Source organism: Sylvia atricapilla, chromosome 12 (genome assembly GCF_009819655.1).
Source record: "Sylvia atricapilla isolate bSylAtr1 chromosome 12, bSylAtr1.pri, whole genome shotgun sequence".
In the NCBI taxonomy this organism is placed as follows: domain Eukaryota; kingdom Metazoa; phylum Chordata; class Aves; order Passeriformes; family Sylviidae; genus Sylvia; species Sylvia atricapilla.
Genome location: NC_089151.1, coordinates 9,035,819 through 9,058,704, shown reverse-complemented (window position 1 = coordinate 9,058,704; position 22,886 = coordinate 9,035,819). Strand labels below are relative to the sequence as shown.

Below are 22,886 nucleotides of genomic sequence, written 5' to 3'. Positions count from 1 at the left end.
GCAAAACAAATCCCAAACAACAAAAGCTCTCAACTCAGCATGGGATGTTTTGCAGCCTGTGATGGTCTGTAGCTCCCTGAGCCAGAGGCACATTCTTGGTGGGGTCACTCAGAAAACAAGCTTCTACACACCCCAAGAGATCTTTTTCCTACTCACCCTAGGAGAAATGGGTGCATCCCATTAAACCCAGAAAATGGATAAAAAGTCTTTTTAGACCACTGGACTGGCATGTAGAACTATTTTCCTATTTAAAAAACAGCATCAACAAGGGTCAGGCATCTTAGCTAATCTGTGCTGTCCCAATAAAATCCAACAGTTTGCCATTGCAGGCACTACTCAGGACCACTATTTTATGAAGTCTCAGATGGACTTTCAAGCTACTCTTCACTTAAATTTTATTAAAAGATTTGAAATTTCTAAAGCATTTTCAAGGGAAAAAAAATCCTGGTAAGTTCTTTCTCCCCCTCAGAGCACAGACCAAAAGTAGTATTTTGTTTTAAAAAACACTGAAATCCAGGTGCAGGGAGGGTAATGCAACAGCTACTGACCATTTCCATCTACTCAAAAAGAAAAAAAAAAAAAAAAAAAAGGACACAAAAAGAAACTCTCTTGCAGGTTTCTGAGTCAGTTTTGTTTCTTTACATTCAAACCTGTGGATGCTTGGATGGGTGGGAAGGAGTTGTTGTCTTTGTTGTCTCTTGGAAGATAAATCACTGGCTGTTGTCCATTGAAGAGCTCAGGTTTAGGGGGATATCCCCCTGGACACCCACAGAGGACACGTAGGAAGCCATGTTTTCAGAAGGAATATAAAGTGATGAATTTTCAGGCAAGCTGATGAGGTCATTCCCAAAGATGGACTGACGGTCAAGGAGGAACTGCTGGGCACTTTCAAGAATGACATCTTTCCCTAGGAATGGAAGCAGAAAATTCAGCTTCTGGAAGACAGGTTGCCTGGTTTTAAGTAAGTAGAACTGAAGAGTGACAAATCCCAATGGCAGCAGCAACTGAGGAGCCTCACTTCAGCAAAATTGTTTGGAAACACCTGAGCAGAACGTGGGCTCACTCCAAAGCCCATTAAAATTAAGGGGAGTCTCTACAGGTTACTAGGTGGGTTCTGCCTGAAAGTTGAGATGCCTCATAAGTGAAAAAGGCATGACTGAATGTTGGAGACACTGAGAAGAGGATGAGAGCAGCTGCTCTTCTCCTTCACTCAAGATGTGTCTTTCTCCCTCTTTGTAGAAGGACCAGAAAGGCTTTGCCAACAAGGAAAGCTCAAGGACTCTCTTCAGTGTACCTGGGCTTTTAATGCCTTTAATACCATGAGGTGCTCATGAAAAAGGCTGAGGCTGGAAGTCCTTGAATGACACACAATGAATCACATTGAGGCAGGCTCAGGTGGCTACAGCACCAAAGAGGGGCTCACAAGAGCTTCTCTTTCAGGTCTGTCCCAGCTGAACACACATGAACATACATCACAATTCCACAGCCAGGGCAACACTCCTGGATTCATATCTAAGGTCAATGACACACTTTATCAGAATCAGCAAGTGGATCAGCTGGACTGTTCCCCTGAGGTCTGCGAAAAGGTCTGGAGAAGAAGACACACAACCTGTGCCTCTGGCTGCCAGCAGCTACTGGGGCACCTCCTCTGCAGCAGGAACCAGAGGAAACCCAGGACTGTACAGCTGTTACCACCCCTACTCACTGAGATCCACACATTGCTCTGAGGTGGCAATGAACAGGCAGAGAAAATAGTGGGAGCACTGAAAGTCATGATGGGGATCCACTGCTAAACCAGTTCAATTCCATTTACACCTCAGTTTATCCCCCACCCTTTTCCCACAGCTCAGGAACTGGCTTAGCAGCTGCTGTGGAAACACTGCTGATTGACAACCATGAAAGTAAAATGACAGACGTGGTTTGCTCCCTCAAATGGCAACCTGTCAATGCTGGACATCAAATCTGGCTGCCTGAACAACATCCCACTGCCAAGTCCACAGAGCTGCTGGTGCTCCTACCTGGGCAGGTGTTGTTGAATGGTGGGTTGAACACTTTTGGGGGCAGCTCAGTTGCACTCTTCTCCAGATCCACTGTGAGTCGCTGCATCTTGATGCAAAAATATAAACTACAATGTACAATTATACAAAGACAGGGGAGCTTGTTAGAACTAGACCATGTCTGAGCACCGGTGCTTCACCCCACTGCACAACACCCACCAGTAACACAAGCCATCCTCCCTGCCCAGCCTCTCCTCCCAGCCTCACTGCACTCCACTAAAACAGCCACACCATGTGCTCAAGGGCAGATCTGTCCAAAGGACAGGGCTGTGGGAGGTGCAATCCCCTATTCAGCACTGGTTAATATGGTGTGAAGCTCATGTCACATGAGGGGCCAGGGTGGTGTCACTGTGGCTGCCATACAAAGCAAACCCACAGTCGTCTGCAGCCAGTAACAAAGAGGAAAGAGATTTTCTTTCCATTTTCCTAGGACCATCTTTAAAGTGAAACTAGTTTTTGCTTACACAGTGCTCTAGGCACAGAGCTCCTGCACATATTGCAGGAGCTCCTCCATACTCATGACTTTCTGTAGGACAAGCAAGAGCTCCCAGGAAATTTAGTAAGCTCAAGGAGTGAACTGTTGAACACTGCAGTCTCCTTTCCTGGCCTTTTCTCTCATGCAATTCTTTTTAAAAGGCTGCAGCCTTTGCTTCCAAGACTTACCAATTAATATTAACTATCTCTTAGACACTCTCCTTCCTAACACTCAGGAAGTGGAATTATCTAGTAAATTCAAAATTATTAAAACCTAAAAAGGATGTTGATACCATGAAGAAGGCTTAGAGACCTTTTGCATTTCATTAGAGTAGATAACACTCTACTTGTACATCTGTAAAGATATCTGGCAGAACCATCCAAGCCTTAATCCAACTTGATTGTCAGCGAGGGTTGTGAATATTCACTCTCCATCATGCAGGAAAAGGAACCCAGCCAAGCAATATATTTCCAGCCTTAATGCTTCTGTGAGTCTGTGGTTTCCTTCCCTGTTTATTAAGCCTGCTCTTTCTGCACTGCAGAAATGTCTGTGTAAGTATCAATTCCAAACAAATGCTGCCAAACAGTTTCTACTTGTTTCTTCGTGTAGAGGCATGCAGGAACCTCTGTTGTAATCGGATGGTATTTTACTGCTCCTGAAACATCAGGGATGGCTGCACTTTGTAAAGGCGTATTTTATAAAGAGCTTTGGCACAAAGACACTTTATGAATCTATGGTATTAGTAGGATGTGACATTCTCACTTAGGGAAAGTTTAGAGCAGCCAGGACACCAACAGTCAGTCAGAGCTTGTCTCCAGACAAAGCCTGGCTGAGTGGGAAAAACAGGTCAAGAGTATAATACAGCACTCTCATGCTGCCCCAGGAGATGCCTACGTGCTGTGCTTTAGCCCACTCTCCCCTCTGGTTATGAAATAACCTCAGTTCTGCACAAGCTCTGCTTCATAGTCCCATTATTATCTAGGCAAGGAGATGTAAGGGAAGGTGCCCCTGCAGTGGGGTTGGAACAGGATGAACATTAAGGTCGCTCCCAACTCGGCCTTTCTGGGGTTCTATGATTGTTATTATCACCTCTCAGAAATACACATCTCTTACCGGGGACAGACTGGCTTCCATTTCAGTCAAATTCCACTCACTCAGAGATAAATTGGGATTAAAGACCTGTTGGGACAAAAGCACAGTTAGAGCTCTGAAAGGTGTAATGGTTTGAGGTTCTCATGCCCTCCCCTGCCTGCTGGAGGGTGCAGCCCTGCACTAACTGAGGCTGCAGACAAAGGCTCCTGTGCTGACCTGTGGCACAGCTGGGCTGGGCTGTGGGCACTTGTGCTGATCCATGAGCCCCGCTGCCTGCCGGGGGAGGGACAGCACAGACACCCCATGCCACTGTCCTGTCACAAACCAGGGCAGCTGTACACACAAATCAAGGCCCTTTCCTGCTGCTTTTGAGTCTTAGGACACACCCAGATTGCTATGACTTTTGAAAGCATTCCAAAATTTAGTAGCAGAGGACAGGTTGCTGTTGCATCAGGGCTTTGGTGCCATTTCTTGAGAAGTCTGAGCAATTTGGGAAAAGGAGCTGTTGATCTGGGGCCAATTTTGTGATTCATTCTTATTCTTGTGGCATTATTTGCACACAGAGAGAAGTGTGTCAGTAACAGGAAGACACCTCCTAAAGAGAAAGAAGAAACAGAAACCAATAGTCAGTGATAGAGCAGACCATCAGAAAAGCTCGCTGTAAAGTCAGAATCAAGCACAGACACTTGGGAACTGACTTGAAAAGAGTAAGATCGATTTTTTTTTTTAATGACTTTTCATTTGGTTTATTCATGCAAGTTTACGTGCCTTTATCTGAAGTACCTCCTCAAGGGGGCATATATTTGACATATGGATTTTTTTCTTACATACAGAGGTATTTGATTATTGGCAAAACCCTTTCATATACCAACTATATGTACAGCAGAGAAATAAACAAACCCTCCTATTTCTGCATGTCTGCTTAAGAAAAAGCCACCATCCATTTCTAAAGAAAGGTGATCTAAGAACTGAGACTAATAAATACCTCAGCAGACAGAGGATTTTACATTGGCTACACTTCCCAGAATAGGAGGAAGAGGGGAAGGTAGGAAAAGCTAAACACTGTCTAGAGATATCTAAGATGTAGCATATGCAGAAAATAAGTTAACTCCTACAAAGCAATTACCAAACTAGCTGGAGAGTCATATTAAATGTATTTTACACAAATGTGTCAGGTTTCACGTTGATTTTTTTACCAAATGCAGGGGTTTGTGCTCCTAGAAGTTCAAATTTGCATATTTAAAAAAAAAAAAAAAAAGGCACAATTTAAAGCTATAATCTTATAAGCAGGCTAAAACAGAGCTGTGAATCCACAGGCTACACGTGGCAGATAAAATGCCACACGGGAACAAGCAGCATGACCTGATTCACAGCCCAAAGGAACCTCTGTGAACTTCACAGCTCTGTTTGCTGCAGCCTTCCCAGCAACACTCACATCCAAGAGGCTGGCAGGCTCCAGGCTGTACTGCTGGCTCCTCAGCAGCAGCTGCAGCCCCTCCAGGCTCCAGTCGGTGCCCTCCAACGGGTCTGAAATATCTGTTCTGAGAAAACACAAGGGGAAATATTGCCGCAAAGGAAACTTGCATAGATACCTACAGAAAGCAGGACTGAGCAGCCTTCCAAAAGGATGTTTATGTTTAAATCTCATTTTGAAAACCAAGAGCCCACTGTCAGCCTGGGTTTATGCCATAAAGCTTGGTTTAATCCCTGAGTACAACTCAGCAGAGCACACAGGGACTGGGCAGATGGTAAAACAAATGACACAATCCCTCTCCTGGGTGACACGTGGTTTGGGGATGGATAGTCTGTGCCCATCTCCTCAACACTGGGAAAATTAAAGCTTTCCTTAGAAGAAATCCTTTTGGAGATGCACTTGGAACCAGAACAGGCTGCATTGCCATTCTCCTTGGTCCATGATGCCTGAATTACTGTTAACTAATGCTCTTTAAAGGAGTGAATTTTAGCTGCAGGCATTTACCCAGCAGGTTGCATTTACTAGAGACATTCAGCTAAATGAGCAACAGTGAGGCCCTGCTGTGATTAAACCCCTCAAAAGCTAGAAAAACTTTCTCTTAAAAACAGGTCTTTAAAAAAGGGTTCTATTTCTTCTAGCAATATGTTTTAAGCATCCAGTGGGTTCAGAAGGAGGAATTTAATTCTCTGTAAGAACTTAAAGGAAAATGGAAGCATTTCTGATAACCTTATTGAGTGTTTTGGGTTCTCCTCCCTCACAGTCTTCCTTACATTGCTGCAGTTGCTATCAAGAATGAACTTCAGTTAAGTTCCACATCATCCACCCAGCTGCACCATGCTTTCCTTCTGCTGGTGAGGCCTCCTGGACACTCCCCCATGACATGGGTGCTGTTGGGATTTCAGTCTCAGAGCACAGCCCCACAAGTGGCTCATTGGGATCACCCTGGGGCTGAGCCTAATTCACAGTGCCAATCCCCTGGGCAGGGCTATAGCCTAGTCCAGTGCAGGCCTGCAGACAGAGGTGCTGCTCTGGCTCCAGCTTTCCCCTGGACCTTGGGCAAATCCCTCTCAATGCACAAAGTCTCTTCCTGCTCCCACAGCTCTGATGCACATCCTCTGACAGCTCTTCCTCTGCTGTGTCCTTCAAGCAAATGATCCACATGCCCCCTATCTCTGTGAACTGTCCCCTGGGATTCGGGGGTCCTCTAGCAGGTGCCACAGGTACAGGATGGAGCTCACCAGGCTGCACTTGGAAGTCACCCTCCCTCCCCACCCTGGGAACGGGAGGAGAGGGCCATGAGCAGGCAGGGCCTCGGCTCTCCCTGGCTCTCCTCACCTGTCCAGCAGTGCCCTCCTGCCTCTCCTCTCGGGTGGCTGGGAGGTGCCTGGCGGGGCTGCACCACAGCTGCCTTTGCCCTCCAGGACAGACTGAACCATGGCCACGGGCAGCACCGGGGGCTCGGAGCAGCCTCGGCAGCCGGGCAGGGGCACCTCGGGCTCCGCGCTGGATTTCACTCCAGGGCTCACTGGCTCTTCCTTGATCAGCATGAGGCACTTCTCCCTGCATCAGAGACACCACTGAGCACCACACACTGCTGCTCTGCAAAGGCCCGTGCTACTGCAAAGGGCAGGAGCACAAGGCATTGCTTCCACTCCCCATCAAACTGCCCCAGAAGGCCTTTCCATTTCCTCAGATGGGTCAGCAGCCTCTTTTTCTTTTCAGCAAGCTCCAGAAACATGCTCAGCTGGAATATCTTGCAGTCACTTCATCAGTCACAGCTATAATGAATCTGCCCCACTCAATTGTTTCACAAATACAGAAAATAAATTTCTGTGTACTGATCATTTCTTGGGTGAGTGTTGGGACAGGTTAAAGGGACATTGGGCTACAGAGATTCCTGTGAAAAAGAAAAGTCTCCATCCTAGAGATAGGAATGAGATCAGTAAGACCATCTCATGCAGGAGTTAGGATGGGATCAGCAAGCACTTTAGAGATCCCAATGACATAGGTCAGGATCTTGTGGCCCTGCAGGACTTGAACAGAAGCTGTTGAGATCTGACAGTCATAGTCAGATGTTTTACTTGGTTGGAGGCAGAGGTTTGCCTTTTCCAATAGGAGAGGCACTCCACATTATTTCCAAATGGACAAATGACAATGAAGTTCTGTTTAGAAGAATTTTTTGTGTAAAAACCTACTCTGTGTTACTTGTAGGAGACTTCAGAGCTCCCTGTGAACCTGCACAGCTGGAGCCAAAGTGACAAAGGCACAGAGATAACAGGGATAGTGTGTGACACTACAGAGCTTTCCTCAACATTCCTTTCAGATCATCTTCTCATCTTGTGGGGCCTAAATTCCCACCAGAAGTTCAGTTGTTTTAGGAGGTACCACACCTGAACTGATTGGGGCTATGGCTGGCTCAGATGCTAAAGTCATACAGACACAGCACAGATCAGAAGCCACCAGATGGCACTCAGTAATTAGTAGAAATAAGCAACTTAACTTGAAGGTTATATTAAAGACTTTCTGCTTTAGAAATGGCTTCCAGGTTTGAGTTTTTTTTTTTTTTTATCTGAAGCTCTTTACATGCTTCTAGTTAATTTTATGGCTATGGTTTCAATTATGCAACAGATTTACAGGCAATTTCTAGAGTATAACAGCCTTGCCTCTAAGCCCGAGAAACTGTTTCCATGATTCATCTGTCTACTTACTTTCCACTGACATAGCTTTAGCTATTCTGCTACTAGCCCTAAATACACTGCATGTCTGTGGCAGGAAGAGATAAGCATTAAAATACCTCTGCATTCAGTTCTTAAGTTACTGGGGCCTTTTCACAGAAAAGCTGTCAAACATCGGAAGTTATTGTGATGCAACCTTACTGTTCTCATTAGCTGTTAGATGTACAATTTGATTGTTTCTTCTTTGCCAACGCCAAAAGGAAACTCTCCTTTCTCTCTCTCAACAAGCCCAACAACTGTTAGTATCTCATTATTTGATTAAGTCTGAGACAGTCACTGTCTTGTAGACAAAATACAAAGAAATGTGGAATATTTCTCAAAGAGGGGAGTGGAAGTTCTCAGCATAAAAGTCAGGACTTTGTTTTGAAAGTTATGCTGTTATTATGCCCCTCTAATTCTGAAAATCTGACCCACTTTGCAAACTGGAAAAAAGTATTCCATCCCATATCTCTACAGAGATTTGTGAATCAGAGAGGAACTTTGGTAGAATTACAGCCACAAAAAACACTTGAGAAGAGTTGATTAAGCATGTTTATACCCAACTCTCCCTATTATTAATCACAAACACGTTTACCTGTCATTTTCAGGAGAGGATTGCATATTCATGATGTTGGATGGTGATGCTTCAGTAACATCAGATATGATGGGTCCTCCAGCAATTGCAGGGCTGTTTAAGCAAGAGGCAGGCTCTGTTGATGGCTAAGAGGAGAGCAAAAGTCATATAGGTTTATCCCTCTGACCCCAAAACAAGTCCCAGGCCCCATCTGAGATGGTTATGTTTTATTCACTGTGACTTAGATTCCCCCCTGTATGGAAATCAAGAAAGCTTTTACCTACTATGCAACATTACAATTTCCTCTCACTTTTCTTCCAACCACACAGAGGTACAGGTGTGAAATAAACGCTGTGAAATGTCAGCAACCAAGTTTTACCGCTGATATTTTGGCTAGACTGCTCAGCTTCCTCTGGAGGGAAAGATCCAACACAGCCCAACAGGACCATATGAGCCTCTCATGCCAGCTCACATATTTTAACTGCATGACAGAAGTGTCTGCTGTCTGCTCTGATGATGGTGGGGATCCCTCAGAGGCTACAAAAATCCCACTTTAGAACTCACTTCTTCTCTCTCTTCCCTCGAGGTGAACCAGGCTGGGGTAACAATATGGAGAGCTCAGAGTGCAGGGTCTGCCTTTCCCCACCACAGCCCATGGCCTCCTTCATGAAGGCATCCATGCAACTGGGGAGCTGAAGGAGTTCAAAATGTTCCCAGCTTAGCAAACCTCATTTCTTCTTCATTGCCAAACTCTTGCCAAATTACCTACTCCATAATCTCTATTATTGGTTCAAACATTGCCCCCCTCCCAGGCCAAGCCACGCCCCAGAGCTGAGAGGCTGGGCTGAACCCACCGACTGGATGAAATAGGGGTCGTGGAGGGGCTCTGCAGACAAATGCCGGCTGAACTTGGACACGGGTGGAGCCGAGATCCCGTTGTCAAGCATCAGAGGTCTGTGAGGAGAAACAGTTTTGTCTTCCAGCAGGTACAGACTGGCTCCTGGCTGCTCATACACAAAACATCCCTCAGCCAAGAGCTCTTCTCCCCTGTGTACTCTGGTTTTCCTTAGCTGTAAGAGTCTTTCTTGCCTGGTGTTATGGGCAAGGAAAGCCCAAATCAGTTTTGGAGGAGCCCACCATTAAAAAAGAGCATTAACCAAACAGAGAAGGGAAGGATGCAGACCTCCCCATCCTGCCCAAACCTACCCAGAGCCCCCAGGCAGCACTCTGTTCTGCACCAAGTAGCTCCAGGTTGCACACCATCCCTTCCTGCCACCACTTAGAAGAGAGGTGTGAAAGCACAACCATGAAAGATAAAAACCCTAAGACATACACACAAGAGCTGAGGTTTCTGGAAGACAGACCTTTATGTTTCCAAGGAAGCAGGAACTTGAATTACCTTGCACAACACTATTTAAATTGCAGCTGGATTGTATAGAGTGTGATTATTTCTCTTCATAAGGGAGTCAGTACATTTGCTGTGCAGGTAGTTGTGTGCTCTTCTGCCCTTTTCAGCACAGTTTCTCACTAATAATTTGCCTTTTTTTTTTTTTTTTTAAAAAAAAAAAAAAAAAAAAAAAAAAAAGCAGTGGTCTAAGACATTTCTTGGGCTGCTAAGCTTTTACAGGGAGGACACAGCTGTGACCATGAAAATTAGAGGTCAGATCTGGCATCTCATTTCTCTGCTTCCCCATTCTGCTGGAAGAAAACTTCCTGTGCCATGAACCTCAGCAACTCAGCAGCTGCTATTCTACCCTTGAGCCCTTTTCTTTGCTATCTGAAGCGTTTTGCTCTTCCAAGAGGCTCAGCAGAGGGGGTAGGCAGAGGTGCACGTACCCTGATGACTTGCACAGATTATGGGCTCCTTCATTCAATCCTGTGTTGCCTTTACAATCCTCACAAGAGGAGTCAGTCTATAACAAGGACACTGACTTAATGAAAATTGACTCCTTTGAGCTACTCGTGGGAGGTCTGGCTCCTTTCTCTGTAGTATGGAGAAGTTTCTAAATTGCCAAAGGCCACAAGGTAATAAAGGTGAGAACTGGAGGCAGGTACCTGTCCTCAGGTAATTCCACTCAATAGTCTCTTCCCCTTCTTTAAATCACAAGCACCAAGGGCAAGAAAGGCACTAAGCTTCCTAATTCAAGTCACTCTATTCACTTGCCTTGAAGAGCCTATCTAAGATACCCCTCAGCTAAAATTTTCCCCCACCTTCTTCTTTGTAAGGCCTGCAGGTTAACACCACCAAGCCAGTGTTGGATGCACACCACGTGCAGTGACTGTGGGTCAAACTGAAGGTGTCTGGGGGCTGGCTGGGCCCAGCCCTGCTCCTACTGATGACAAGTGGCAAAACTGGAACTGTAGGACCAGCAGTGGGGTCTTGCCCTTTAGCCTCCCCCTAGTTAGCACTCCCATGTCCCACTGCGTGCTGTGTTCCCCAAATAAAGGTCACGAGCTGACACGGTGCTTCTCTAAAGAGCAGTGAATGGGGCCTGTCAGCAGGTCTGACTCTGCACTTCAGCCCATTCATTTCCCATCACCATGGAGCCCTGGTCCGGTGACCGCCTGCCTGGGCGAGCTGAGCTTGTGCTTTTAGTGAGGGGGCAGCATTATGCACCCGTGAGCGTGTGCACCACACACGGGTACTTACAGCTTCCTCTTTATCCCAGTGCTGCTGGGGCTTGATTGGAGCTGGCCAAACAGAAACTGAATCAGCTGTCAGGAGAGATCAAAATCCGGTGTTAATCAGCAGAGTGATTCAGCACTCCCTGCTCTCACAGCCATTCCTCCCTCCCAACAGCACCCCAAAGCTGGGAGCAGCCACAGAATATAGGAGTCAAATTGCATGAGACATTGGAGCCTGAAACAGAAATGAGCTGTCCAAGAACTCAAAAGGCTTTTAAGGGACACACAGCCAGGTGCTTGCTTTGTGCAAAGGTTGCTGGATGCATGTGCTCAGCACTTTCTCTCTCCACTTTGCGCATGAAGAACTTCAGCTGGTCCTAACAGACCTGTGAAGTGCACATGCAAACATTCCCAGGCCTGGAGTTAGACCTGGATCCATTAAAGTTTTCAGAGGCTTTTAGAAGAGGTGCTGTAAAGTCTGACAAGGACTTTGCAAGTGAAAGAGGCAACTCCTCATGGAGAGCCTGGATGGAGGTCTGAGCTCTTTCAGTTGACTTTTCCAGCTCTGTGAATGTCAGTGTTGATATAACAGGACACTAAAAAGGAAGCAGAGTAGCTCTGGAGAGGAATCACTTAGCAACATATTCCCAGGTCAGCTTGAACTTAATGCTCTGCTTTGACCTCCAAACAAAGAGAGCATTATTATTATATATCACAGCTGGCTCTTACTCATTGCTCAATATAACAAAATAGAGTTGCATAAAAGCCTCTACAGTGAAGCATGTGGCTGGCCCAGCCTCAGAGCTGGAGGAAGGCTTGATAGCCTCGTGCATTTCTGTCCAGTCCTATGACTCCATGATGTCACATGAGGGTCGGAACATGGGGACTGGGATATGTGATGTGCTCAGTCATGTCAGCACCATCCAGGAATCACTGGAGAGACCTTTTCTATACTGGTCATGCTAGATTTTAAGGGAAATGGTTCTGCGGCCTAAAAGGTTGCGCAGTAATTCCTCTACTGTACTGGTAACACCAGAAAATGTAATAGCTACTCTTACATTCCCCCAGAGGGGCAATGGGTGGCCAATTCTGCCACCTCCAGCTTCCCACTGGTGCTGGCAGGAGTGGGGCTCCTCTCATGAACAAATGGAAGATTTGGGAAGCCCAAAGGCATTGGTACAAACCAAACACAGCCAACAGAGGGCAATTAGTGAGAGTTGTGCTCTCTTGCTCTGGATTTCAACAGAAAAGTGGTTTCTAATATCAGAGAAAGGAGTGACAGAGAAATTAAAATCTTTTGCTTAAGGGCACAGTCCGTGCTTTGTTAATGACCTGTTTCCATAAGACACATAAAAGCATCACACCACTTAAAAGAAAGGGAAAATAATTACACTGCAATATCACAGATTATGGGACAAGAAAAAAATCAGAGGAGGACATAGACCAGGCAGCACAAACAAGTCTGGAGTTTATATGATCACTACCTTGTTGATGACTTTCTGTTGCTGTGAGTGGTTCTGCCGGAGAGAAACAACTTCCCGCCAAAGAACTTCATTTTGCCTGAAAATGAAACAGAAATTTTCCATGAGAACAGAAACATCAACAGCCATGATGCTGCCATGACGCACAGTACCATTCAACTGTGCAAAGTCTGTCTCACTTTCGGGTTCTTGCAGTGTTTGGCTCTTTTCAGGTGTCCCAAACAAGGTCACACAATTGTCTTCCTTTTTCTTCCTTAATCTCAAAAGAACTATAGACCAAAGCATGAAGGAAAACCAAATAAAGAGAAGCCAGCATTTATACGGGAATGTAACAAGAGGACATATGTTTTTGTGGAACATTTGGGCCAAACTCAGAATTTCAGCAAGGTCTGATTTGTGACTGTGAGTTATTTGGATCACCCAGACTGTCCTTCCAATGGAGCCAAGAAAGCCCAACCTCTCCAAATTGCACCAGTGCTCCCAAAGACACGACCCTATGAACAGAGACCCTGTGTATTCTACCTGCTTAAAACTCATAAAAGTGGTGGTTCAAATGCATGTTTGGTAGTGACTGGAGCAGATAAAAGATGCTCCTGCATTTCAGGGCCTTGAACTGGGAGGACTGTAATGATTTTATCAGTGGGAGCCACTGATTTAACCCAGCAGAGACCAGAGACCTGTGTCCAGCTTGCATAAAGAAAATCTATTTTGTCTGTAAATGAAGCAGCACAGAGGGGAGCTTACAGGCTTCCTCTAGCAGTCAGCCCCACTAGGTGGGATGGAGAGATGCAGAGTTTATTTACTGTGCTGCCTTCGAGTCTGGATGCCAGCCAAGTCCATGCTGCAAAAGGTTTTGCCAGCCAATTTATCTCTAGAGTATATGGATATACCTAAACTGTCAGGCCAGCAAAACCTATCATACAGGTGAAACTGATAAATCCTCTTGCTTTTTAGTCTTTCTAGTGTGGATGGATGCTAGAACTGGGAAGGTAAAGTCCAGAGATCTGAAGAGCACAGTAGAACAGCTTGTACAGCAAGAATCTCTGCAGTGAACTTTCTGTACTGGTACTGACAGGATTCTCAGCAAAGCAATATTCCTTAGTCTGACAGCTTGTACTGGATGTATGTCCTAATTGTTCTTCAGCAGTGTAAATTTCTTAACATGGATTCAACTCGGGATTTCTCCTCTGTCTTAGTTTATAAAAATCAGATTCTTTTCATCAGCTGAATGCAAGTTTGCCAGATGGAGGGAGGGAGTAAGCAAATCAAAAGGGAGAACAAATTAGAATCAAGGCCAAACCATTAATACTGGAACTCCTTAAAAATTAAATCAAATGCAAGCCCAGAAACTCATTGCTGCTGTATCTGGATTTCACAGTGCAAACTCATGCATGTGCTAAGAGTTGGAGTCATTAAAAAGTGATGTAAGATAAAAATATGTATCCACTGCACATAAGGTGCTGGGCTGGAATAAAGTTTACCAGTAGGCAGTGTTCTCTCAAGGCCCAGTATGACAGTGTCATCTGGTGGTGTATGAATATCAGCTCTATTATAAAATAAAGGGGCTGGATCTATTTGATTATTCAAGTGCTTTTTAAACAAAGCTCTCTTTACAGATTAGATGTCTGGAGGCAAATACATGAATTATAAAACCATAGTTTTATAATTCATGTACATGAATTATAAAACCATATCCACTTCCTAGTGTTTCAGTGACCATGTCTGAGTCAGAAAATCCCAGAGTCTCAGACAGCTGGAGGTCAGGCAACCATATGCAGGAAGCATTGCATCATCTTGGTTTGCTCTTACCCAACAATTCTGGCCATGTCAGAAGACACAGTCTCTGGGAGATGAGTCCATGGACTAAATGATACAGAAGTTCTTATATTATATGTTATAACATACTATATAGTTAAGCCAGTCATAAATTCTGGAGGTGATGGATGGCAGAAAGGTAATTTCTTAATAGCTGGAGTGGACTCCACCACATTTCTGCCAAGGGCTCTTTTATGTGTGAGAGAGTTACATCTTTATCACCATTTCCATCTGGAGGAAACAGTTATCTAAGTCCCCAGGTTATGCACATATTTCCTGTCTGACCTTCTCTGTGCTTTGCTCATCTGTGAAGGGAAACCAAACAAGACAGAGAGGCTGAGCATTAATCCATATTTTGTAGATCAGGTGTGCATAGAAATCCTACATATTGTTGTCTCAACAGATCTCTGGTCAGTGCTCCCTGGGGAGGGAAGTGTGCAAGGCTCCTCCTTTCACTCATTCCCCCCATGCACCACTCCAGAGAAGCAAATGCCCATTAGAAGCAGCCTGAGTAGGATTCAACTCACTGCTTCATGTCCTGCACTTGACACTCCATGTTCTCCTGCTGACTTCTCAGTATCTGTACCTCGTATAGCAACCTGCTGAGGTCCTCCTGGCGCATCTTGGTCTCCTCGCTTTTCACTACTGACACCTGAGGAGAAAAAAATCAAAGGGAGATTTCACCTGTGCAGGAAGGGCCATGGACAGAGAGAGTCATTGTGGTGGCTCAGGTGCAGGACTGTCATCAGCTGAAACACCAGGACAGGCCACATGCCAAAGAGTCTGAACTATCCTAGGGGTACTATTGCAAGAGCCAAACAGAGCAAAGTGCAGGACAAATCTATTCATACAGAGGGTCTGCTGGCAGAATTACATTCCCTGTCAGAGTGGGGACCTATTTCAAATCAGCTTGGGGGGAAAACAAAACTATTTTGAGTATCAGGGAGGAATTGATTTAGATTGATTTAATCTTTCTACTTCAACTACAGAGATACCCAGTCAAGCCTCAGGTTTTACAGGGATGAGTCTGACATAATAATTCAAATTGACATACTACATTTGGATTTCCAAAAGGCTTTTGCTCAACTCCCTTTTCAGAAGTTGCTATGCTAATTCAGTAAGAGAACAACACTTTGAGGGTATTAATAATAGGTTAAAAGACAGAAAACAAAGGGCAGGAGTAGATTGTCTCTTGTATAAAAAAAAATATGGCTGTTGAGAACCTTGCAGGTCTTATGCCCTATATCTCTAGGAAAGCAAGCAATTCAAAGGCAGGGGGGTGGGAAGCAAGCCTGGCCCTGCAGCACTACACAAACATCTTGTGATACAGAGCAACAGAGCAGAAAAACACAGACAAAACTGTGATGCAAACCAAGCCCTGCAAACCAAGAACCCCAAGCCCAGGTGCACGTGTGTGGGGAGGACAGGAACAAGACCTGGGCAATGCTGGAGTTGTGCTGAGCAGGATCTGGCAGGTGCCTGTTCCCCCCTCCCACACAGTGCCCCTCACCTTCCTCTTGATGTGCTCCAGGAGGTGCTCATGGCCCTGCAGGAAGCAGAGGTGCTGGAACTCAGTGTCGTCCCGCTCAGGCTTGACAAGCCCCCCCTGCTCGATGTTCACCACCTTCCTGAAACCATCTGCACAGAGAGGACACAGCTGATGGACCAGCAGGACCCAGTAGTCCCTCCACCTTCCATCCTCATCACTCTTGAGGACATTTCTGACCACTCTCCACACTTTTTGAGCTGCCAGGGCTCACACCTGAACGTGCCTTTGGGCCATATCCACCAGAAACCCAGGGCAAGGGGGAGCTCTGTACATCCCACTGTCCACCCCTGCTGCAGCCTATGCCATGAAAGCCTTTCTGCCACGGGCACGTTGGTCTGCCAGGAGCTGAAATTCCAGCTCTTAGGCAATTCCTGTCACAGTTTGCAAGCCACAGGGATTCAGGGGAAGGTTTTTCAAAGGCACAGACCATGAACAGGTGCCATTTTTGAAAAAAAGGGTCACATGCACATTTGGAAATCTGCTTTGAATACTTCTTTGAAGTCTTCAAAAGGTTTCTAAGCAACCTGTTGCTGTATTTAAGGACTGGCCTAAAATTTACAAAAACGCTACTACAGAGTGAAATAGCAAAGTTAAAACTTGACTAAGGAACTTAATTACTCATTGAAAAAATTCCAAGAACTATTGGAACAGTCATGTCGAAGTGGCTGAAAATTACACCTAAACCTCCTTTAAGGGGTAGAAATGTCTGATCAGCAAGACAAGGTTTGCAGGGAGAAGAACTATCTGTTACTAGTTCAGTGATATGGCTGGTGAAAGGGATAAGGCACAAGACCTACAGGAGCAGCACATTCTGGGGGAGGTGTCACAGTTGGCAGCTGGATAAATGGAATATGAATAAAATGGGAAATGAATAATAATAGGTCATCAAATCAATGCAAGAGAAGCAGAACACGTGTAGGTGAAAGTTCTTAGCTCACATCCTGAAATGTAATCTAACAGAAATTCCATGCTGGAATTTAAGGTAACCAAGGAGATCGCTACTCTGGGATCTGAGAGGCAGATTCTCTTTGGCGAAATCAATAACGTCACAACAAGTCACACACATGAGACCCCAAACTCTTCTCTGAACAATTCTCTCCCATGTCTCCTGTTCCACTGGCACCTCCTGTCACCCCCCAGATCTGTGGGCCCACACGTCCTGGCCCTGGGAAGCTGCACTTACACATGTTCAGCTGCCGGACGAAGCTGGCCATGTTGTTGTGCTTGAAATACTTGGGCAGCACCTCTTTGGCAAAGCGCCCTTGGTCAAACACATGGAAGCTGGTGCCATTCTGCAAAGGAGATAAAGACAAAGGTCAGGGGAGTGTCCCTCACCACAGGAAGGGCCCAGGAGGAGTCCTGCAGCAGGGGGCATCTTGTTCTCTGAACTGTCAGCTTGAAGCTAAGAAGAGTGACAACAGCCCTCAATGACAGATGTGCTCCTTTCAGTTCGGTGCAGTCAGGCCTCTGTGGCTGCAGGTTTGATCCTTTTCTTTTTGTTGCTGCTTAGTTCAGAGTCCTGGACGTGGGAAAGAAACCACTGACTTTTGTGCCCAAATAGCTGGTAGGTAGTCTGTGATCATCCCCTCTTGCATGGACTTCACAGGAAGACTCAAGTATTAAGAAGGCCCTGAAAGTGGGAATTGCCATTATAACCCCGGCCATTACAACCTACTTGTTCAGATCTAACCCAAATCTGTCTTCTCCAGAGCACAGCAGTCCTGGAGGGAGCACTGCCTGGAGACATGGCACAAGAAACACAGCAAGGCAAGAAGCAAATCATCTCTGGAGACACCACACTTGCCCAGAAGTTCTACACACCTTTTATTGATTATTTTTAATAGTAAACAGCCACAAGGGCAACCCACAAAATGTTGACAGTCATGCTTTGCAATCCAAACTAACAACACACATGTTCATCAGATAAATCTTCCATTTGTGGGGTTGCATTGCAAAGATCCATGAATGCCAAACAAGGCAAACTGCCTGGGATTGCTGGCAGAGAATATGCACTGCAGGCCATGTGCTTTCCCTGCCTGGCCTTCTACCTGCTGACAGCTACACCAATGCAATGACATCAGCAGATATTAGGGACTTGCCTCAGCTGCAGCCAAGTTTCAAGGGACAGGAGCTAAAGACACCAGAGCCTGCACCATGCTGGCAGGGAGGGGTCTGAGACCAGCCCACCACAGTCATCCTCCTGCCCTGTTCAGCGCTATCACCAGCAGTCAGAGGTGTGTCAGCCTGGGTGGGTATTCCACAGGGGCTGGTTTGTGACACAGGACAGTGGTTTTTAAGAACCCTCAGGCACTGTGTGCAGTAGGAGGGTACCAGTGACTCCCACCTCACACCCATCAGGCAGTCTGCAGCTGCAAGAGTGCACTCAGGGAAGTCTGGAAGTCTCTGAAACAGAGGGTGCAATCAGGACTATGAGATACCTCAGTGACTAAAGAGGGGCTGGTGTGCCTGCAGCCTGCCCATGGCGACCAGAAACCAGTCAGCTGGCAAGCCCTGCTGCCCTACACTACATTTCCATCACCAAATGGTGCCAGTTGCCTCTGCTCAGGCGCATTTTCAGCTCCAACAATTAACACCCACAAACACGGGACTTTGGGTCAGCTGCATTTCTTGCTCCTTGCTTACTGCTACAAATACTGGACATGACTGTGCCTCAACAGTGCCCTTTGACCATTTTTGGGGTCTTTCCTATCATTCCTTATCCCATGCAGCAGAAGCAACGGCTGATCAAGTACTTAAAAAACGTAGTGACAACCTGCATGCTGCAATTTTCCTCAGAGTTTGCAGACGGGACATCAGGGTCAGGGACCACAGTTTCCCAACACTGCAGACAATGTCCTGGGGACAGAGCTGGTTTATTCTGCTTCCCTTGTGCCTTTGCTCCCTTACTATGGGATAAGGCTGTGTGTCCCAGGCTGGACCCACTGATGGAAAATGAGAAGCACGAGAGTTTTGTATACCTCAACAACTCCTTATGGCCTCTCATGAGAGGCCATTCCCTTGAATTCAGGGCCACAATGTTCTCCTAAGGTGGCACGGTCAGAAAGGCTCCTATAGACACAAAAGACTTTGAGGTTACTGCGTGTCCACTGATGAACTGTGCACATGTCAGTTTGTTCCCACTCTGCAGCTGTGCCTTGGCTGTTTCATACCATGGGAGCATAAGCTGGGAGAACCTCCGAAAGTCTTCTCTGCCCAAAGCAAAACTGACTCTGCAGCAAGACAATCGTGGCAGATGCTTATCTTAACTGCTTTTGACAGAACCACCAGGACAGACATGTGCTCTGACAAGACAAGTATGAATTCAGGAATTTCAGTTCTCCCTTACTGCATCTTCCATTTAAAAAATTAATTGAATTATTTCTTGCCCAATGTACCACAGACATAGAGAGCAGACTTTTCTTTTCCACTTTACAACAGACTTTAGTGTATATATAAACCATTACTGCATTTCCTTTCCATCTCTTCTTCATGCTAAGAAACAGTTCACGGGTCCTTATGGGTCCTATTTTCTAGAAGTACTGATTAGACCCAGAAATCTTAGGTATGCACACAATCTCTCAGCTCCAACATCACCAATGTATAGAAGCTGAATTATCTGAGAAACATGGATATCTGCAACAACAGGAAAATTCGACACCTAAAAGCCTTACCAAAACCTCCAAGGATGTAGTTGCAACCTATGTTAGTTTGCAGGAAAGCAGAGCATGGTGGTGGTCAGTCAAAAATCACAGTGTTCTAAGTCTGACAGAGAGGAGACTATTTACACAGGATAGAAAATAATTTCTAGCTTTAAAATCCTTATTTGAAACATACGATACCAAAACTTGGTGGTTCTCAGATGTATGGCCATGTAATACCAGCATCAAGCAACCATGGTCACAGATATCAATGTAGCTCAAATCCTGTCTCAGATTTTGAATGAAGACTCTACTGGACACAAAGTATATATAAGAAAGGCTGCTTTAGACTTTTTTTACTACCCTCCTTTAAATTTGCTTGTGTTAGAGATTCTTGACTTTGGAGAACAAGTTTATGCACACAGCTTATCTAGTAACTCCCTGCTGAAAACAAATCATGTTATTTGCAGCAATTCTTAGGTCAAAAGTGAAATGTGGTATCAAAGTGTTGTATAAAGGGGACAAATAATTTTATTTCTGTGTTTGAACTTAGTATATTAAAGCCTCTGTGACAAATAAGAAGCCAAAGCAAAGCAATCTATCCCTGTAAAGCTGTACAGACAATATATACCCACATCATCATGATCATCACACAGACTCATTGAAAAATCAAGTAAAGCACTTCCAAAACGATTTAGGATGCCAGTTTGAGATCTGTTTAAATCATAGGTTTGAGTCTGAGTTCTTAGTGTTGTTTATCTGCTGCCTTCTACCTAGGCATTTGTGAGAGGCTGCTAAGAAACACACGTGAGATAATACCAAGCAGCAGTGAAACTTTTTAAGGGCTTTGCACATTTCCTAGAAAAGGTTAGGGAACTGCAGATTCAAGCAAGGTGAAAATATTTCTCTCAAAGCATATGGAATTCTTAGAATTAGAACATTAGACACTTTTTAGGATGTTTCAAGTGAAATATGTAAATACTATCATTAAAACACACACTAAACAGTTGTCCCTCTGAAACAGAAAAGCCACAATATTTCAGATAAATGATACCAAGTATATCCAAAAGAGCCTATATTTGAATCCTTGTTTTTGCACTCTGCCAGTGGCTGGGCAGCACCTCCCAAGCAAAAGGCAGCTCCTGTGCAGTTCTCAGGCCTCACACCTGGGTTCTCCCTGTTGTTGGAGGCATTAGTGACACCCAACATCCGTTGTACTTACAGAACTCCAGCAGATGAGATGGTTCGTTTCAGGGTCTTCCACCAGCGTCCAGAGTTTTGTTAGGAAGGCTGGGACATTGCTGGAGTATCCATCCATCACCAGAGAGCTGGGTGAATCCTGCATAGCTTTGCAGTGTCCCAGCTAAACTGACCCCATCGCCCTGGGCGCGCCTGCTTCCCTGCACGCGCCTGCGTCCCGCAGAGAATGAGCCTCCCAATTTTATCCCAGGCCAGTGGAAAGTAGGCGTCCAGGGAGTCACATCAGCAGTGCTGCTCGCACTCTTAAAAACTCAGCACAATGGGATGGCATCACCAGCCCCAGAGAACAATACACAGAATGAAAATGCACTGCAGCCGATCTCGCAGAGCTGTGAATAAATACGCAGCGTCATGCAAAGGGAACACGTGCTGCCCACCTTATGCTGGGAGGTGAGCAAGTCACCAGAGCAAACCCACCTGCCCACAGTCTGTGGGACACCCAGGCACAGAAATCCCACGTTTGTGAAGGCGCTTCAGTTGTTATTTTGGAATTTCCTTGTCCTAAACTTTGGCAGGCACAGACGAATGAAAGCTGGCCAGACTCAGGGCTGTACATCTTCAGCAAGACTTTGAAATGTCAAAACTGTAAGCAGGTTTAGCTACTATGTTATTTGTTTTTTATTTGTACTATTATTTAGTTCTTGCATGAGAAAAGAGGATGCTAAAAAACAGCTACACATAGAATCTATTAGACAATATGGTTTTATCATTAATATAAAATGTGTGGCTTAATGCCAGGGTCATTTCAACTCAGAAACTGCTCTTTAAATAACACAATAAAACATAAAAACAACATTAAATTTTCCTGAGGTCCTTAGCAAAAACTTGCAAAGCTCAACACTCCTGCTAAAAAAGGAAACAGAGTTCTGATGCCTACAGAGTGCTTTAAGGCCAAACACTGAAAGAGTCATAAGGTGAGAAGAGACAAGATAAATAAGTGTCACGATAAGGATAACAATGCGTTAATTTTTTTCTTGCCCTTTTCAAAGGGCAACTTAGAACAGTGTACTTAAGAATGTGGTATTTCCCCTAAAACCCAAATCAGCATCAGTGACTGACAAAACCCAGCAAGCAACACAAATTTTATATAAGCAGGTGCCAGTCATGCCAGAAAAATCATCACCCACAAAAGTCACAAGGTCAATAGTGCCACAGCAGAGTGGAGTAGATGTTTGAAATGCACTGGACACAACCATCAGGTTATTCCTGCTTGGACAGAGGATCCCATTCCTCTTATCTGTGAAGTGCCAGACAGAGCTGGAAGGAGCAGCTGCAGCCCCTTGTCTGCATACCTGGAAGACTCTGTGTCCATCTCAAAGAGAAAGATATTGCAATATTCAGACAAGGACTTCCTCTGGGATGTAATGCCACAGTTCTGGCACTGCAGCAGACATTTTACCAATTCAGTCAGGTTTAAACACGGGAAAACTTCCAAAACTGCAATTAATTCTCAAGAATCCCTGTTTATAATAATAAAACAGCAACAAAAAAAAAAAAAAAAAAAAAAAAAAGGGACAGAGACACACATTAGGATTTAACTAACAAATTAAACTGTACTACAGAGGAGGTAAAAAAAATCAAACTTGAAATTTCACCATATTTTGAATGTGAACTTGAAAAATTATAAAAATCTCTTCGTCAGTTGTTTCACACTTTTATTCAATCAATCCTAAGAAGCTGAGTGATACTTTTCAAGAGTTAAAAATGTCAGATCAAAGCTTTTCTGGGAAAAAAAGATCTTTTTTCCTACAGTGAGGTTTTGCTACTCTGAGTAATAAAAATGCAAGGGAATTTTCTGGTACTGCTGGACTGGTATTTAAAAAGCTGAGACAGATTTCTCAAACTGTGGGGGAAAAAACTCTTTGCAAGCAGAAGCTCTGCACAGAAAACAGCCTCACATATCCATTTTTTACTGATAGTGCAACAGAAGGCCTAGAGTAGAAACCAGTGGCTTAATGACAGTGCTCTTTGCCTGTGATGAGATGCTGCAGCTTGGAAAAAAACCCTTTTTTGCCTTTAACTCCAGTTTGCAGAAACTGCACTTACAATGCCTGACATAGTAAGGGAAAGGTGTATTTTAACCAACCTTTCCTTTTGGAACTACAGTGCAGAAGAATAAGTGCCTGGGAAGA

At 45.0% G+C, this 22,886-nt stretch overlaps 1 protein-coding gene across 1 annotated transcript; it reads right to left on the bottom strand.

The window, feature by feature from the left end:
- Nucleotides 1-609: 609 nt before the first annotated feature.
- Nucleotides 610-20,843, bottom strand: HSF4 (heat shock transcription factor 4). Its single transcript, XM_066327806.1, has 13 exons — nt 20,717-20,843; nt 17,040-17,148; nt 15,818-15,945; nt 14,835-14,959; nt 12,496-12,571; nt 11,037-11,101; nt 9,241-9,340; nt 8,408-8,532; nt 6,434-6,658; nt 5,060-5,165; nt 3,646-3,711; nt 2,019-2,106; nt 610-907 (listed from the first exon to the last, which is right to left on the bottom strand). The coding sequence occupies exons 1-13, from the start codon at nt 20,837-20,839 to the stop codon at nt 711-713; spliced, it is 1,533 nt and encodes a 510-aa protein (XP_066183903.1). The 5' UTR covers nt 20,840-20,843; the 3' UTR covers nt 610-710.
- Between the last annotated feature and the right edge of the window lie 2,043 nt (nt 20,844-22,886).